Below are 19,079 nucleotides of genomic sequence, written 5' to 3'. Positions count from 1 at the left end.
TTTGCATTTGTCTTGCACTTGATAGCCTTTCCTACTAATTGACTTGTTTCACAAGCTCCTGCTCCTCTCATGAATCTCTGTGCTGCATTAATCAGCTTTTTCCTTCCTGCTTTGCATCTCCCAACAGCAATTGCTGCTGCCTTTACTTCATCTCTCTTTGTTCCCTGTCTCCCTCGATATCCTCTCTCCTCCATCTCTTTCTTGGGTCAATATTTTTCATTTAGTTTGTTGCTTCCTTCTCTGGCCACTTTGTCTCTTAATAAAGAAGAGGCCTAATATGGAATTTTGTGCTGCTTGACTGCACCATCTGGGTGGCTGATAACTAAACAACTCACTGTCATGTATTGCTGTGTATCTTCAGCTTATAAATAAGATCTGGGTAAGGTTTGAAGAGAAAAATTAACAAAATTGAGAAGATAAATCCAAGGTAAACTCTTTATTCAAGCCTCATGTAATTCTGGAAGCTCTCCCTTTCAGACATTTAGAGAAATAGCAGTAAAATACTTTTTCAGACCTCAGTCAGGGATGACCAGAGCCTTGGAGCTGGTTGCACTGTTACAGCAGGACCAGCAGAGGGAACACGGGTGTTGTTGGATCCATGAAAATAATGCAAAAAAAAGTCCTGGAAGTAGTAATGAAATGCACGTATTTTAAATAGTGATGTGTCGGGGACTGCTGTTCTACTGTTATCCCTTGTATAATACTTTTGATCCTTTTTCCTCTCTACTTTTACATTTTCCCATTGCTTTTGTTTCATTTCTGCTGTTTGCTGCTGGGTGTGTTGGCTGGAATATTTTGTTGGGAGGAGACAATATAATGTGCTTTTTCAAGTAGGCATCTTTTGATCCATAGCTTTTTCTATCTAATGTATAGCATTCTTACAGTGCCACATATCCCTTTTTATTATTTTATTATTCATTAGGGAACTGACATATGGTAAATGTCATTATAAGACACACAAAAAAGGGAAGAAGAAACATTGGTGACATGTTCTGTGGTACTGATATGTGGGGAAGAGGCGAAGGAGTGCAAGACAGCAAACTGACCATTGAGATTCTGTTCTCAGAAGCAAAAGACAGAAAAAAACCCCAATTTTTAATTTTTTTTCAGCTGGGGGAATTTTGAGTAAATGAAGCACTGAGGTTTGACAGGGCTGTGTGGGTGGACCTTCCAAGAAGCATTGCAGAGTTGCCCTGCGCTAGGCTGGACCATCTGATGCAGCGTGTCACGTTCTTTAAATGAACATGATATGCCAAATGAAATAATGGGCACAAATTGAGCTTGCATCCCGAGTTTATTCATCTCTTAATAAATTATTTCTTCAGCAAGCTTTCAATTACCAGGAAAATGGAAGAAGCAGATGTCCCAGGCATCAAATATCCCAGCGCCGAGCGTTTCATTTGTCTCGCTCTTCCGGAGAGTTTCAGGTTTTATGCTGGGAAAAGCTGAGGGGAAAATGAGTCATTTAACTTGTCATTAAACATGATGGAACAGACTGATGGGACCTGTGAGACAATTTAAATTATTGGCTTCTAATCCAAAGGTAGAAATGACCTGTCAGACAGATTTGAATGGGATGGATTATTAATCATGTCAAAGCCGTGGAAACAACTCTATTCTCTTTATGGCTCCTTGTTTATTCTTTTCTGACAAATGTTACCCAAATCTGTCTAAAAAAAGATTTAAAAGATTTTAAAAAAGGATGGCTCCAGCCACCTTCCTTTTTCAGCCTCTGTCGCACACCAGGAGCTGGAAATGTGGTGCAAAGGCCTCTCCCCCCATTATAAGATTAATTAATATCTGCCTGGCACTGCTAGAGGCACCAAATAATCGAACTTGTTGTCTCCTCTCCAAACACCACTCTTATGTAAAGTGTAGTGCAGAGGTTACGGAATCCAGCCCAGCTCATTCAGGAGGTGAGTTTGATCCCATTGTTGGATAAATCCAGATAATCTTGATTTCTCAGGAGCAGGGCCCTTGCTGTGCTGTCCCAAATTTCCAACAAGGGGGTGCAGTGCTTCCATCTTCCTGTCCAGAGCTGCTCACTCCTCATATGTTGTGAAATGATTTCTGTGCAGTGTTTGTAGAGAGCTTTGATATCCTCTGATGAAAGGTGTTATATAAATGCAAATTTTGTTCCTTTCATTTCAATTTCTTTTAATAAATAAATAAATTGTTCAGGTGTTAGTGGGAAGGGCGCTCTGAGACCGAATGCTGCATCTGTATTCTGGATATACCTGTGGAGAGAGGTTAAGGCCACTGATTGTCTTTCAGAGCCCAACAGAATTAATTTTCACTTGTACAAAACCAGATTTTGCAGGCTGAATAATAATGAAATAAGTGCAGAATCCACTGGTTCTTGTTAAATTGGGTTTCTCATCCCTGCAAGTAAGGAAACAGAAAGGATGCATTGCTCAATTAACATTTTAAATTAATTTTTCAAGGCTATTTACTGAGGAAACTGAAATTTTAATTAAAGTAGCAAATAAAGTAATGCACTCAAAAGGTTTATGCAATTCTTTTTTCTGTCATGCTCAAAGAAAAATGATCCACTGCATAGAGAAATATTTTAAAATAAGAAAAATTACATATCAAGTAAAGAACAAGAAGTTTCTGCAAAATACTGTGGTTCCTTCAATAAGTAAATGGCACTGGGTGATGAGGGTGGTAGATATTTAATGCAAATGTGTCCTAAAATGCTAAATATAGCAGATTTATTTGAAAAAGATGTAGCCTAGTAATAGAAGCTATTCCTGTGACTGTATTCCATATGGTAGTTAAATGGCATCTTCATGGAGCTGCAGATAAAATGGGGATTTTTGGATTGATAAATGGGGCTGTGTCAAAGAGAATGAGGGTGAAAAAGAAGAGCACCTTCTTTACACAAAACTAATTGGCTTTTTTATAAACCACTTTACTACTATTAGAAACTTGCTCTCAGTAATTGGCAGTGCTGCTTCTGAGCTCTTCAGACTGCTTAAAAAAGGTGATCTTTTTGATAATAGAAAACAAACTGCAGTTCGACAATTTACGGTGAAATCTTGCCTGAATGGGAAGAGAACCTGGAATGTTTAATATTGTTGAAATAATCACCTTAGTTCTTGATAGTGGGAATATATATGCTCAACAAATGATTAATTGAATTACAAGCTTTCATTTTAATTACAGGCTATTAGTACCAGAAAGGAATTAATGCTGTAGAAATTAATACTTATAACTGGATATATATGAATGAATAATGCACTTAAATGTCCTGTTTTGAGTGTCCACTTTATAACTTGACTGTGGTTGATCAGAAGCTCAGGGGTTCTCACTACAGCCATGCCTCAGTCGTTTGGGTTTGGTTTTTAAAATCCTCTCTTGGTTTGTTCACTTTGAAGTCTTTGAGACGATCCAAATATTCTCAGTTTTGCAACCAGTATACAGAGTTTCTTTTGACAGTCAGAAGACTGTTCTTGAGTGGTTTGTGGTGAAGATGAGTGTTTAAACCAGACAGGAATGAGGAGGTATTCCCAGATTGCTCCAAACTTGTCTGCTCTCTTCTGCAGTTTCCGTTTGGCCGCCGCCTTCCGTGTGACATCTACTGGCACGGGGTGTCCTTCCACGACAGCAACATCTTCTCAGGGCAGGTCAACAAGTTCCCAGGTACCTCACTTCTCTTTCTAGTTTAAACAAATGCTTTAAAAACAGTGTTATGGAACCTAGTTCTGCGTTTTACTGGTTTTTCATGTGAATTATCTGCCTAATCAGCTGATAGTATATTTGGCATATTACTGGGTTTGGTGAGGGGGTGAGAATATCACAGTGGGTGTCTTAAACAGTTTCTGAACTGAAATTTGCTTTGGAGAGAAAGTGGTTTTGTTGAGAAGAACACTTCATACACGTGAAGTTAGGAAAAAGCAGAGTGTTAGGCTCTAATTTAAGTGAAGTATGCAATTACTGACTGTTATCAGGCACTGATAACAGTGCTGTATCTTTGGATTTGGTTTTGATTCAAAGTGGAAAGAATCTGTTTTGTTTCATACTCTGGCTTATCTCAGGGAGAAGCTCGAAGCAGAATTCCTTAAATGGATTTTTTAATATTGAAGAGTTCATGTCAGCCCTCATCTTATGATGACTCTTCTATTTTTTTAAGCTCCTTTTTTTCTCATTTAATCCCTGTTGAGATCTCTCTAAATAAGAGCTAAGAGCTTAGGTATTGACTTATCTAAGCCCTTTACTTCAGATTTATGGCTGCTGTTAGTGTGCTGTGAGCATAAGAACCTCAGCTATTGAACTCCAGGCTTTATTTACCCTGACTTTCTCTGCCTGAGGGAAGTTCCCACTCAGGTGTAGGATGGTGTTGTTGTTTTCTGATGGTTTAAATCCGTGTTAGATGAATGTTACCTGTCTGTGTTTTGGCTTCTACCTGGTGAACAAGTGGCTGCACAGAATCAAACCAGAGCCCTTCTGAGCTAGACCTGATTTCCAGCAATGTTGTGCTAATTTGATGCAGGGTTTTACCAGAAACTTTTCCATAAAAATAACTTTTTAGCTGTGTTCCCAATGGGCATAACACTTCAGCAAATGTGTGGTTGGTTGGTTTATTTCACAAAATAACCTGTTCTTTGTGATGCAGATACTTAAATAACAGCGAAATAAACCAAAGTGGTTGATTACATTTAAGTTACATTTGTACGTATTCCTGGAATGATAGATTAGAAAAATAATTTTGGATTATGGCAAAGGCACTAGTAAGTATTTGACTAAAGCTGTCTTTTTATTCTGAGCTGTATTTTTGAGAATTAATTTTTTTCTAATATTATACAGAAACACTTGCAATAGTAAATATGGCAGGGCAATGGCACAATTATTGTGTCAGATTTGAAATCTCAAAAGATGTTCAGCTTGATGGACAGCAATGCCCAGAGTTCCTTCCCAGCAGGTGAGTGGTGACACTCTGCAATGATACATTTGCTGTTAGGAGGAGGCTGCAGTGTGGGGTTTCTGTAACTTTGTTCCCTTCCCAGGCATGACGGAGGCGGTTCGGAAAATCACCCTGAGCCGGGCCATGAGAACCATGCGGGATCTGTTTCCCCTGGAGTACAACTTCTACCCCCGCTCCTGGATCCTGCCAGAGGAGCTGCCTCTCTTTGTGGCTGAGGTACACAACTGACTCTCAGAATACTGCCATTGGTGGATATTGGATCCATGTCATTCTTTAGTCTTCTATACCTACCAGATTATTTAAAATCACACCTGGGGATGTGGATGACATCTTTTCCAGTTTGCCTGGGATCAGTCGTGGTTTGGATGTTAGCTTTGTTTGTTATGTTCTGGATTAAACTTCAAATCTCTTGCTCTGTTGTGCCAGGAGAGGCATCTGAAAATTGAACCTTGAAGCATCAGCCCTTTCCCTGTATTTTCTGCTGGCCTAAGGAGGTTCCAGTACAGTGTGGGTTGTGTGGTGCTTCACCAGGTTCATTGTCACTGAAATAATTTTAATCCACTTGGCCTGTTGTACCCAAACCCTGCTGAAGAGCATTTTGCTTTGTTAATTATTGTTAAATACACTCACACTATCTCATGTCAAATTGCTCTTTTGTTTAAATATTCAGAATGTAATAAAATGCCATTATTTTTCAGCTTTTTTTTTTTTTAAGAGTGATGCTGTGTGTTGCTGTTTGGTTCTGTTATTACAAATATTTTAAAATATGATATGTTTTTGTTTAACCCTGTCTGAATTGCCCAGGGTGTTCTTGCATCCTAGAGTATGCTGTGCTTGGAAATATGAGAGAAGAGAGATCTGGGCTTTAACAGACTTTTGCACTGGGTGCAACTTTTTAGCTAATTACTATATCCATAATCCAATCGAATTCATTAACATATTTTAATAGCTACTCTTCAGGTAGGCTGGGTCACTGCTGTGGCACTGCTGTAAGACCAGGCTGTAAAAGGAGTGTAAACAACCCAAGCAGTTTAACAAGGGCAGGGAGATGAGTGCACAGGACTGGGAGGCAGAGGATGAGGAGGGTGCAGTGGGGCTGGGATGAGGCAGAGGGTGAGGAGGGTGCAGTGGGGCTGGGATGAAGCAGAGGGTGGGGAGGGTGCAGTGGGGCTGGGATGAAGCAGAGGCTGAGGAGGGTGCAGTGATGGTGGGATGAAGCAGAGGGTGAGGAGGGTGCAGTGGGGCTGGGATGAAGCAGAGGGTGAGGAGGGTGCAGTGGGGCTGGGATGAAGCAGAGGGTGAGGAGGGTGCAGTGGGGCTGGGATGAGCCTTTTGGGAGCACAGGCAGTGCGGGCCGGGCCGGGCTGCCGGTGACACTACCGCAGGTGACACCGAGCTGCCGGTGACACTACCGCAGGTGACACTACCGCAGGTGACACCGAGCTGCCGGTGACAGTACCGCAGGTGACACTACCGCAGGTGACACCGAGCTGCCGGTGACACTATCGCAGGTGACACTACCGCAGGTGACACCGAGCTGCCGGGGACACGCTCAGCTGTGAGCTGGCACCAGGTGGCACTGCGAGTTAACGCTGCTCCGCTCCCGCTCTGCAAACGCTGCCGCTTGTGTTCCAAGAGGAACAGATGTCCACTAACACACTCCTAGGAGTTTCCTTTGCATATGTTCTTCCATCTGTGTTGGAGAAAAGCATAGTTCTTGTTATCAAACATTATATTTTATGTTGTAAGAGTTTATGTTCTACTTAACACAAGTTTGGAGTGTAACCCCTCCAGAACAAGAAAAAATACAACCCAAAACATTCCAAACCCCCTGTGAACCATAAAAGGTTCAGAGCACTTTTCACTTGCAGTTTGGTGAGTTCTCAGCAGGAGTTCTCAAGTCTTTTCTGTTGTTTATTTGTTCATATGTGGTTTTGTTTGCTTTGCCACCCTAATGCTGCCAAAAACTGTCAGCTCTCTGAGCCTGCATTTCAGCTTGTTCACAGCAGACAAGTGGGGAGAGCTTTGGTGGGGCTGCATGTCAGACATGTCCCTGAGGAGCTGGAACACTCTGGAATATGTTAATTATCAAAAGTCAGATTGTGTCAGTGCAGGTGTAGGTTAGACACGAGAAGATGGTTTGGTGCTGTTTGTAGTGTAGGATTTTGTTGCAAAGGGCTGGATGAGAAATGAACACCTGTGAGATTTTGCCTGTAACAGAAATGATTATTGAAAGAAGAAACTCCATGAGAATTTAAACCATGAGAATTTAAAGCGTTTCAAAACAATTTATCTCTCAAATGTCCTTATTGTGCCTCACTTCTGTAGTCATGATAGTGAACTTCTTCATACAAATCTATCAATAATGAAATCAAATGCTGCCAGCTCTCCCCTATACCTAGATTCAGGTAGAAAACACTACAGGTAATCTAATATTAATCTTCTGTGCTTTGAAAGCCAGTAATTGAGAAAACTGCACTGGAGTTGTGGATGGGCTTCATACTGGAAATACCAACAAAAAGGAGTTCCCTTAGTGTCATTTGTATTGAAATGAGATGGTGATAGGTGTTTTCATCAAGGGCTTAAAATTTCACTTTACTAAATAAATATCTATTTAGGTATTCTCAATATTCACCAATTTCTTATTTTCTAAAGGTTTTGTACTAACATGTCACTTTAACAAAAGATGAATTACAGATAAGCAAATCTCTCAGGTGCTGCAGTCTTTGGGTGTGCTAAGGACTTCTAACATGAAATCCCAATTTCTGAAGAGTAATTAGCTTGGGATTCAAACCAGGACTGTGATTGTTCTCATACTTCCTTCTTTGTGTTGTCTGTGAGGATGATGAATAGGCCAGTGTGATTAATTTTTAATAAGAATCTAATTTGGATGGTCTCATTTCCAGCACAGCATATTTTTGGTGGTTTAATCAGGTTTTCAGCTTTTAGATACCTCTTAGGCATAGGCATGAATATTCCAGTCTTTGTGCTGCCAGATCTTCTAGCCCATTATATGCATTTTTTCCAGAATACTATATTCATTCAGCCTGTGTTTCCTTGTGAAAGCCAAACCTGCAGATTTTCACCAACTCTTCTCTTGCGGTTGACTGTAAATAGTTAACATGTTTTTTAAAGATAATTTCCTTCTGTCAAGCAAAGGACACAGAAATATCTCATTTCATATAAACTCATTTTCCTACATGACTGAATTTTCTAAGTCTGGACAAGCCCTCTCATAATGAGAATTTGAAAGAATATAGTTGAGGGGATTGCAGAGAATTTGAAGACGACTGTTGGGAATTTCCTTGAAGATCAAGAAACCATCTGTTTTCTTCAAGACAGTAAATCTGCTGAAAAACAGACTGAGACTGACTCTGGATTACTACTCCCCCTTTCCCTACCAGCCTATCTTTATCTGCCATGTGTAGGTTTTGATGGACTAGAAAGCCTGAATAATATCCTGGCCTTTTAGTCCATTTAAAAAATGGAATAGAATATGATGGAGAAAATTATTTGCTTCTTATTTTAAGAGAAGAGCGATCTCAGAAACCAGTTAGAATGCAGTATTTTGAAAGGCAGGTTCTTTCTCATCTTCACAATAGTCTCTGGGAAGCATCATCTCCTTTGGAAAGCATCATCTCCTTTGGAAAGCATCATCTCTTTTGGAAAGCATCATCTCCTTTGGAAAGCATCAGCTCCTTTGGAAAGCATCAGCTCCTTTGGAAAGGTGCTGCTGGAGCAGAGCAGACGCAGCCTGAGGGGTGAGCTGCAGATGTGGGGCTGGGGGAAGATTCTTCCTCCTGGTTCCACTGAGGTTCTTCACTATTTTCTGCCCTAGGAGGGCACAATTGGCTCTTTGTGTGTTCAGCAGGAGTCCCAGAGGCTGTGTTTGGTCACAGAGGGTTAATCTGAAGGTGTCTCTCCGTGGTGCTGACTTTAACAACAGTGAACCAGAGAACTCCTCTGCTCTGCAGGGTAATGTCACATCAGAGGAAGATTATTCTATAGTGCTAAAAAGACTAGGACATAAATCCTGCTTTCCTTCTTTGCTCATCTAGGCCTGCTGATCTGCTTGGACCTATTTATCCACATGCCATTTATGTAAGCCTGACCTCCACTGAGGCATTTATCCCTCACAGTGACCTATTTTGCAGAAGGATCTTTTACTGAGTCAGTGTGACACCTGTCCCTGAGAAAAATCCTACTCTGGATAATGGATCTTGAATTCCTGCTGCAGCTGGTAGGAAGGCTTTTAGCAGTGTGACTCTGAGTGAAATAAATAACTGGGTGGGGTGGAGCCAGAAGTCCTTGAGGCCTTGGGAATGTCACTGCTGACAGAGCTGTCCTGAGGCTTGTCCTGGGGGTCAGCAGCCTGATGGTACAGCAGAGGTTGCTGTTCTCTCAATGATCTGACCATGCTCAGCCTTTTCCTGTGGGCTGTTTTTTTCCTCTTTCATTCTCCAGGGCTGATGGTGGCACCTGATTTGTTCTTTCTTTGTTAGCTTTTGTCCTCAGGCTTCTAAAAGTCAATCTCCAGTTGTTGCTGGTGAGCCACAGGGTAAAACCAGATCTCCAATTGGGCTCAGCATGGGCCTGGCTGCAGGGAGAGGGAGGGCAGCTGCAGGTGGGGCCCTAAAATGTGGGAGTGCAAGAAAGGAGTGGTCAGTGCTGGGACATCCCTCTGTTTTGGGAGGAAGAGGTTTGAGTGCTTTATTTGAGTGCTATATAGTCCTGAATCCCATGAGTAGCTGATAAACCTGCTGGTCTGCATCCTGCATTTCTCCAGCTGCTTTCTTTGTTAGGGCTCCCCTTTCTTTCTCAATTTCATTTCTGATTGAGGCATCCCCATGTGTGCAGTTCTGACTTTTGCTGTACAACTAATAAATAACCTAGAATTTATTTAGGTAGTGGGAAATACACATGTAACACAAAAGCTCTGATGTTCAGCAGAAGTGTCAGTGACATAGTTATACCTGTGCATGGTTCAGCATTCCCCAGTTTTATTAACACTGAGTATCTGATGGTGGAAAAAGGTATTGTTAGTGACAAATTTTACTTCAGTTTTCCTTCGGGTAGTATTTGCATTCATACCTCAATACTAAGGCACCTTTCGTTAAGTTAATGATTGTCTTTGTCAGTAGTTGTTCAAAATGCAGCATGAAATTTTAACTTTGCAGTTTCATATACATTAGTGACTACTAAAATGGATCTCATGAGATATACTCCATTTCCTTCTGTAAATTGGAACAGAACGTTAAAAAAAAGTTCCTGAAATGATTTATACAGTGGCTTGTTAAATAAAATGACCTTTTATCTGTACTAGTAATTCCCTACTCGTGCTTTTTTGTTTCTCCTTGTGCTTGTCAGCACTGTTCATCTTCTGCCTTTTTTTGCATGCTGTTTACTACTCTGGTGATGTATCCATGCTATTTTTATTTATTTTTGTTGCCTGGCTTTCCCAGGACCAGCCCTTTTTGCCTTCCCCAGTTAGTGCCTCTGACTGTAATGCTTTTCCTTCTAGGTTCGTACGATGAAAGACAGCAATCCCTCCTGGAAGCCCACTTTCATTGTAAAGCCTGATGGAGGCTGCCAGGGCGATGGAATCTACCTCATCAAAGACCCAAGTGACATCAGGCTGACAGGGAGCATCCAGAGCCGGCCAGCTGTGGTGCAGGAGTACATCTGCAAACCGCTGCTCGTGGACAAACTGAAATTTGATATTCGCCTCTATGTCCTGCTGAAGTCCTTAGAGCCCTTAGAGATTTATATAGCCAAAGATGGACTTTCTAGATTTTGTACAGAGCCCTATCAAGAACCCACTCTCAAAAATTTGCACCAGGTTTTTATGCACTTAACCAACTATTCACTAAATATCCATAGTGGGAATTTCATCCATTCTGCCAGTGCAAACACTGGCAGCAAGAGGACTTTTTCAAGCATTCTCTGCAGACTGTCTTCCAGAGGAGCTGATGTCAAAAAGCTCTGGTCAGATATAATTTCATTGGTGATTAAAACAATTATTGCACTGACACCAGAACTGAAAGTTTACTATCAGTCTGACATACCAGCAGGAAAGCCTGGGCCAACTTGCTTCCAGGTAAGTTGGAATTTCTGCCAGGAATGCAGTTGCTTCTGTGCATAGATTAATTTTCTGGGTGGTTAATGACTTTTCTGAAAGGTTTCTCTAGTTATGGTGCTGCTCACTGGTGGGAGCTCAGAGCTCCTCACCCAAGTCAAACCTCAATCTCCTGACCTGTGTTACTGCCAGCCCTAAGCAGATACAGAGAATTTTCAATGGGTGTAGGTTGTTAGTGACAGTTTTCACTCCAGATTCCATCTTCTACATGTTAGAAGTGAAGCTTTGCAGGTTCCTAACACTGTTTTGATCCTGGCAATTTCCAGATCCCCTCATCATGGGTGCCAAGGTTCCATGTTGGTAGATGCAGTGTTCAGGGATGGGGGTGCTGTGGAAGGAGCCACTGCCATGGGAGCCAAGTGGCTTCTGGAGTTATTCAGCACTCTGGAGAGTTTCTCAGTTACTTCTTTTCTGCCCCTCCAATGTTTATTCCTCCTCAGTGCTGCCATATGGACAAACAGTGCATTCTGCAGAACACCCTGAGTAGAACTGAAGTGACATATTGCTTGTTATGCACAGATTTTAGGGTTTGACATTCTCCTGATGAAAGACTTGAAGCCTGTGTTACTGGAAGTAAATGCAAACCCCAGCATGAGAATAGAACATGAGCAAGAGGTAAGAGTTCTCAATGTGATACTGGAATGAAATTGCTTAGGTTGGGTTTTCTGGGCTTTTTTCCTTCTTTGAAAGATGAAAGCTGTCTGCTAATGTGAAACCTCCAAGGTTCTCTGTAATTTTCTGCTTTGAAATCATTGCTAATCTTATACATAGGAAATATGACTTATTGGAATTGTGAAAGCTCTCCATCATCTCTGTCATAAATGCATTTATTCATCATCTCCTGCAGTCGTTAATTGTGTTTAGGGGATTGTTAATAATCTTTTTCATGTTTGTATACATAATATAAATGACAACATCAGCAACAATCTTTTTTATAATATTTCAGTTTACTAGAGGAATTTGTTGTAACATCATACTGAAAATGTGCAGGTATTTGTGCATCCTTGAAGAAGTATTTTGTAATCCATCATGGTGTATTTAAAATATAGATGAAGCACATGAAGTTTGAGCAAATGTGGAATAAATCCCCCTTAGTTCTGTAGTGAATAACTGTATCCCTCTGTGATGTAAAGCTTTCTCCTGGAGTATTTGAAAATGTCCCAAGCCCTGTTGATGAAAAAGTGAAAGTTGCTGTCATCAGAGACACCCTGCGGCTGATGGACCCTCAGAAAAAGAAGAGGAAGGATACTCAGTAAGTCTGCTGATTTTCCCTGGTTTTGCATCAGTGCCTTGCAATAAATAGAAAAATGAGATTGTTTTTCCCTGAGAAGGTCCACAAGCTGATTGTAAATGAGGATATACCAGTTTCCCTGGAATATCTTACTCTTAACTGGTGCAAACAGTTTAGAAAGTCAAATTTATTTATTTACGCTTCCACTTGAGGCCTCCTTCTTTTTTTATTCAAAACAGTAATGAGACATAAATTTGTGTATTAATTTGCTTGAAAGTCACAAATTACTCTGAATGAATTGCCCCATTGGAGCTGAAAAGTATGAATATTGTATTTAAAAATTGCTTCCTTAATCTGTGATAATAAACAGAGTTAAATCTATGATCTAGAAATGAGAAGAGCTGCCTGCAGCAGCTTGCACAGGAATGCCTGTGGTGGGATCAGGCTGAGAGAAATCATATCTTTTCTTGATGAAACACTTCATTTTAAGCAGTTCTTGAAGACATGAAAGGGTGATTTTTTTTTTCTCTTATTTTTCCCCTAGAAATTCTTGCTCATAGGTCTGCCTCCATGCTAAAGTATCCATTTTGCTCTTCTCTTGGCACTTAGTGGTAACCTGAAATGTTCTTCACATTCTATGATGATTTCAAGTGCAAATTTGCTGTCCTTTTGTAGACAGAGGCCCATGAACAAGACATGACTGATAATACTAACAAGTTCTGTATTACTGCAATATTATTATGAGATCAAACTCTTCCTTCAAAGCCTGTGCCACACAGAGAAGTTGCTGTGGTCAGTGTACAGAACATTTTGCAAAGCAATTTATACTCTGTGTTGCCTGTACTTAACCTCTACCCTTAAAGATTACTTCAGTGCATGGAGCTGAAAAAGATCATTTTTTAACCTGTAATTATGTAACTAGTCGTGGTGGTTTTTTCTGCTGAAGTTATGTCAGGCATTCATTAACTTCATATTAGATATGGAAAAAAGGCAAGTGATAATTACAAATAAATTGCTAGAGGACGCCAGTGTGCGGGGAAGGCTCATTCAGCAGAGGATTCTTCTCTGATACATTTAGAGTGTTAAATAATTCCTAACAGGATTAGTTGGTGATGAGATAAACCACTGGCTCTTCACAGCACGAATTCATCAGTGGTGCAGCTTTTCTTCCAGGGTGATCTGGTTAACAGAGCACCTTGGAGATGAATATTGGTGTGTGCACCAAAAGTCACTGCCCAGGGCAGTGCCCTGGCCCCTGCTGGGGGGGATGTGCAGGAGCTCTGGCACAGCTGCCCCTCCTTCCCCTGGCATCCCCCCCTTCTGCCTCCACGTGCTTTTTACTGAACTGGAAACAGTGTCTGGAACTTCTTGACCAAAACTTGGCCAAGTATTGACAGAAAAGAAATCTGGAAGAATTGCTGTTCTGACAGCAAACCAGCAGCAAGCCTCACAGACTCAAATTTGGATGCTAATTAAGTAAGGGGCATTAATCTCAGTAAGGTTTTAGCAATATATATAACATAGACTTTGAACACACAGGGGAAATACTGAGAAGTCTGAGCTGCATCTCAGGTAAATATTCTGCTGTGGAGAATTTGATTTCCTTCTAATTATCTCCCAGATTAAAATAAATGAGGCATCTAAATGAAAGTGAGTTTTAGAAGTCATCCTGAAGTACTTCATTATCAGAAGGATTAATAGCTCAGAATTTTTTTAGTTTAATTTTCCCTCATCTTCATGGTGTTTTGATATTGGTTTCCTCCTTCCTATCATATGATGTACAATATTGGAAAAAAAACTAAGCTGAATAAGATCAGCTTCTCATTCCATACATATCTCTTAATTTTTCCAACACAGCTCCAGTCTTTACATGCAGGGATTGGTAGTAACTGTCTTGGCACTGCCAGCAATTAGTGATTGAAAATCTGCATTGATACATGTTCAAATCAAAGGAATTAAATATACATGGTGGCTTTTCTTCCACAGCAGAAATTACCTTTTCCTCGTTTTAAGTCACTTATGTGGAACTCAAGTTTCGCTCATCATTAAGAAATAAAAACATTCATAAAATCTCATGGCAGGTACTGATGTTTGCTCTGTCTGTGTGGCAGTGCTGTCCTCATGGATTTTAAGGCTTGAGCAGGTGATGGCAAACATCCAGGCCATTGAGATGCTGAGCTAACCCAGTGATTTGTGTGACTGAAACTTGTCTGAAGCTTGTGTAGTAATTATTAAACTTGCTCTGGATTCACTCCTTACACCAGAGGTGCTGTTCACAGCCTGCTGAAGGTGGGAGAAGGCTTCAGCTAAAGGAAATTTGCACAATTAAGTGAATGGTCTAATGACACTGAACAACATGTAAAGTAAATCAACGTTACTTATGTAAACAGCAGTTTAATTAAGATAATCACTGATGCAAATCATTGTGTATGTTGTGCCTCCAACAGAAAATCCATTTCAAAAGGCTTTGCAAACTTCTATTTTTCTGTGCCTAATTTGGAATCTTGATAGTAGTAAAAAGGTTTTAGTTTCACTGTTTGTTTAATTATTAGCAATTTATTCTTCCTCAAATAGCATTAGATTGGAGGAGCAAAAAGGAGTCTCAGTCTCATGTAAATGCTGTGTATTCTGCACTGGATGTCAGATGTTTGGAGGTATAAAGGCAAGCTGGCAGGATCATTTGGAGCAGGAGTGCTCAGCATGTTGTAGGAGGAACATTTATATCATCCCAAAAGTGCTAATGACCTGCTTTCCTGTCCTGTCAAAAATATTTATGCCCTGGTTTATTAATGCTAATTAATCCAGCAATAAGGACTCCTTTGTATTTCGGTTGCTGTTGTTTACTCTGTGTCCTGCTGTGATCTCTTGCATTTCCATGCCTAGTTTCTTACATATTTCAAGACAGAATAGAACCATTTTATTCTCTTGATAAAGAAATCATAGCGCTATGGCATGTGTGTCATTAGAAATATGAGTTTATTTCTCATGGAATAAAATCTGCTTTTTCCCTGCTCGAGATGATGAAGGTGCAGCCCCTAAGTAATATAATGACTTTTATTCAGCTCTGAAATAGCCATTGACAGAAGAAAGAATTGAAACACTTTGGAAATGAAATGTAATTTAATCTATGGCTGTTACAAAAACAATCAATTCCTTGTGCCCTCCAAATGGAATGCTTTTGGTTTATTTCCTAGCACGCCCTTGTGTTTCATTGCTAGTTTATCTTTTCTTGGGTGCTTTCTCTGTACATGCCACTGCAGTGCTTTTTTTCCATTTGAAACCAGCCTTGAAATTTATTTGTGATGTTCTGATTTTTTTTCCCCTTCTTTTTAAAAGATGTCAGGTACAATTCTCTTCTCTGGGTCCTGTGGCTCTAGAAAATGTCAAATATGATTAACTAATTTCCTGAGCAGGAAGAACCCCAATGTGGTTGCTCTCACATTTTTGCAAGATCAGCATGCAAACACTGGCTAATGTCACTCTCTTCTGTGAGCACCCTGTAAATATTAATGTCTGTCAGACTGACTTTTTTATTTTATTCTTTTGGTGTTAGGAAGAAATTCAGTCAAAACAAGGTTTTGTAGAAATTGCCACACAAAAGATCTTCCTCTTTTCTTGCACGAAACAGGGTGGCTCATTTTTTCCACTGTGTTGATTACACAACTTGAGCTCTTGAAATGATTCCTTTCCCTGAGAGAGGAAAAAGTGAATAGTTTCTAGGAGGAGAATGGGATCTGTATTTAATGAAAACATGAATTTATTTCTGGTCATCCTTTCGTATGTTCCAAAGACGTTTTCCAAATCCTAATGCTGTTTTTAATTTCTTGATATTTAGGAGCAATTTTGTACTTTCTTAAGGAAAGTCAGGAAATCACCTGTTCAGATCTATTCCATTTATTGTCCAGATATTTTTCTTCAGTTTCATAACCTCCCCTGATGTTAGAGTCATGTTTAATGGAAAAATGAAAATACACTGTAGAGATGTCTCGAGAGTGTGATTAGCCTAGATTGTGTTGGTGATAAAGTCATTCTTGCCATTTATTACTGTGTTTATCTCACTATCTGCATTGCAGGGTTGTGATTGGGTGACAGGGGTGGCTGAAGAGGGTCAGAAACTCAGAGCACAGACATGTGGAGAGGCTGGATGGGGGCTGCTGGTGCTGCAGCTATCACTGATCAGGAAATAATGGCTGTTCTTCAGGCTGCCTGTAATGCATCTTCCTTTCTGCTGCTGTGAGCAGCTGCGTTCTGTTCTGTTCCTCAGGGATTCATTACTCAGGGCTGTCAGTGCCTTTTGCATTATATGGAGTGAGTTTAGTGCCTATCAAAATAAGCATGTAATAAACCCAGCTATGGAAATATCAGTGTTTGGGTTTCCATTTGCTAATTGACTTTATGGGCTGACTGCCAGAGCTTTTGGTTGATTCCTGCATCCTGCAAGTCTGCTCAGGTTTGCAGCTGTTCAAATGCCTCTCAAGCACCACCTCTTCACTCCAAGCCTTCTTTCTGCCTGAGACTGTATAAACTCATATGTGTGGCTTTCCTGAGATTGATCTTTCTCCTCTGGTTCATTTTGGAGGCTGACACAATTCTTTTCTCCATCAGTCAAGATGACCCAGCGTTCATACTGAGGCTCATTCTGCCAAAGCCCTTTGGAAGCACATTGAATTAGCCCCTTTCTCTTTCCTACAGGGCTTTCTGGTTCAGTCCTTCATCAGGCAATCTGCCAGCTCCACTATCAATTCGTGTCTGTTACATTAGCCCAGGCAGCTTTTCATGAGTTAGACATGTGAGGGAGACTTTTAAATGTGATGTTTGTCAATGTTCCTTCAGTTCAGATTACTGAAACGTTAACTTGGTTTTTCTGTAGTTGAGAGTATTTATTTCTACTGCTATTTCTCATCCTGCTCAAGGAACTTGCCTCAATGACTCTCTTCAGTTTTGTGAAGCAGATGTTGTGGTATCTTGATCCTTGCTCTCTGTTCTTGCTTTTCCAATTATTTATCTGCTACATCCTTAAGAGCATTTAACCTTTCTCCTATTGATTAGGACAGGCCCTATTGGAAATTCTATGAACTACAGTGTGAGATGTCCCTCCATAAAGGGAAGGATCTGGTAGTGCTTGACTGACAGAACAGTTCTACATTGCTTTTAAGAGCCACTTATGTTGTACTGCAACAACAAAAAATACACTACTGAGTGCAGAACATTGGCAAATAATTTGAATGTGCTGTGGCAGAAATCCCAGCACAGAAAAGATAATTAAATGTGATGATAGATCTTTTAATTTCTGAGTGGCTATAATCTGAAATATAATCTGAAATGTTTTAATTGACTAAAAATGGGTAATAATGGGTGATAATATTTCTTTTAAAATAGCTAAAACCACCTCCCTTGCATAGATACAGATTAATTTATGATTATTCCTATTTTAGCCTTCACCACTGCAAAAAGTGCTGTTGTTCACAGTCCAGTTTTGCAAGCAGGGCTGTGTTTGCTCACACACTGTATTCCAAGCACTCACATCTTGACTGGACAGGCTGTACTTTAGCTTGCACATAAAGAGTGAGTTCAGTCTTATCCTGAATCTCTTGCAATGACCCCGTATTGAAGGACAGCTGGAAGTGCTTCCAATGTACTCAGCAAGTGAGAGGATGACAGGCCCAGCTCATTTGGAAATTTTAATAGACAAGAACTGATATGGGCTGCAGGACTTGAAAAGGTTTCATTTTCAGCACTGTGGAATTAATTGGCCCAAGCCCATGGTGTGCTTTAGCAGTAATTGGTGTGTGCAGTGCCCCTGGCTCTGGGGTGAGCCCAGCTCTGGGTCTGTGCTATCAAATTGGGACTGGAGACTACTTTGGCCAATTAGACTTGAATCACAGTGTTTTGAGATGCAGCTAATCTAATTAGCTTTTTATTGACATCTCTTTTCTTTCTTTTTTCTCTCTTGTGAGCAGTAGAGGAAGGAATGGAGATAAGCTAAGGAATGTGACCTGTGTCTCCATAAAACCTGAACTTTCCCAACATTTGAATGTATCAAAACATGCTCTAGCAATTACATCTCTTAGATATTCACACCATATTACATTTTGAGTTGATCATTAAGAAGGGTTGGGTTTTTTTTTTTTGCTTTTTCCTCTCTTACAATGATTCTTACATAAAAAGAAAGCCTTTGTGATAAAGTACAGAGAAAAGGAAAACTGTCACTTTCCTCAAGTTTTAGTAGAGCAGCCACAGGACTGCTGAAATGTCCAAGGTTTGCCCAGAAAGAAGGGAGGTCAGGAGTAAAGGAGTGGCTGCTTCGTCTCCTTCCACATGGCTTCAAAATGAACATGGAGCCAGCAGCTCTAAATGCATCTTTGGATTCAGTAATTTGATTAGAGATTGTCAGTGAGTCTTGGTGGTGGGAGAGCCTGGGTTCACACAGGTTGAGATGCACTTTGTGTCCCTGTCCCAGCAGCTCTGGCTGGGGCTCAGCTCTGCTCTCTGAGCCTCCTTCCCAAACTGCCACGTGGATCTTGGAGCTCCTCTGCTGCCTGCTCCTGCTTTGGCTAAATTCTGACAAATTAGGCTGCTTTGTGTTGCTTTGCTTTGTGTTTTAAACCATGAATTCAGCAGGACTTCAGAGCATCCCTGGGAGCTGTGTTGCATGCAGATGTTTGCTGTATCCAGGCGTTGCTGAGGGGCAGCTTCAGCTGGAACCAGTGAAAATTCAGGTTAAATATGGTCAGAGATGTGCTCCAGTTACATTGGGGAGGGTATAAAACAAAAGCAATTCTGAC

The 19,079-nt window shown here is 40.6% G+C and overlaps 1 protein-coding gene across 1 annotated transcript in view; it reads left to right on the top strand.

Moving 5' to 3' along the window:
• TTLL11 (tubulin tyrosine ligase like 11) overlaps nt 1-19,079 on the top strand; it is a 34,889-nt gene that overhangs the window by 2,056 nt on the left and 13,754 nt on the right. The window contains 5 exon segments of the mRNA XM_036393893.2: nt 3,549-3,645; nt 5,010-5,143; nt 10,449-11,024; nt 11,583-11,678; nt 12,197-12,315. Of these exon segments, the coding sequence (XP_036249786.1) occupies nt 3,549-3,645; nt 5,010-5,143; nt 10,449-11,024; nt 11,583-11,678; nt 12,197-12,315 (1,022 nt within the window).

Source organism: Molothrus ater, chromosome 20, assembly GCF_012460135.2.
Source record: "Molothrus ater isolate BHLD 08-10-18 breed brown headed cowbird chromosome 20, BPBGC_Mater_1.1, whole genome shotgun sequence".
In the NCBI taxonomy this organism is placed as follows: Eukaryota; Metazoa; Chordata; class Aves; order Passeriformes; family Icteridae; genus Molothrus; species Molothrus ater.
Note: the sequence above shows the minus strand (reverse complement) of the source record. Positions and strands in the feature narration are given on the sequence as shown.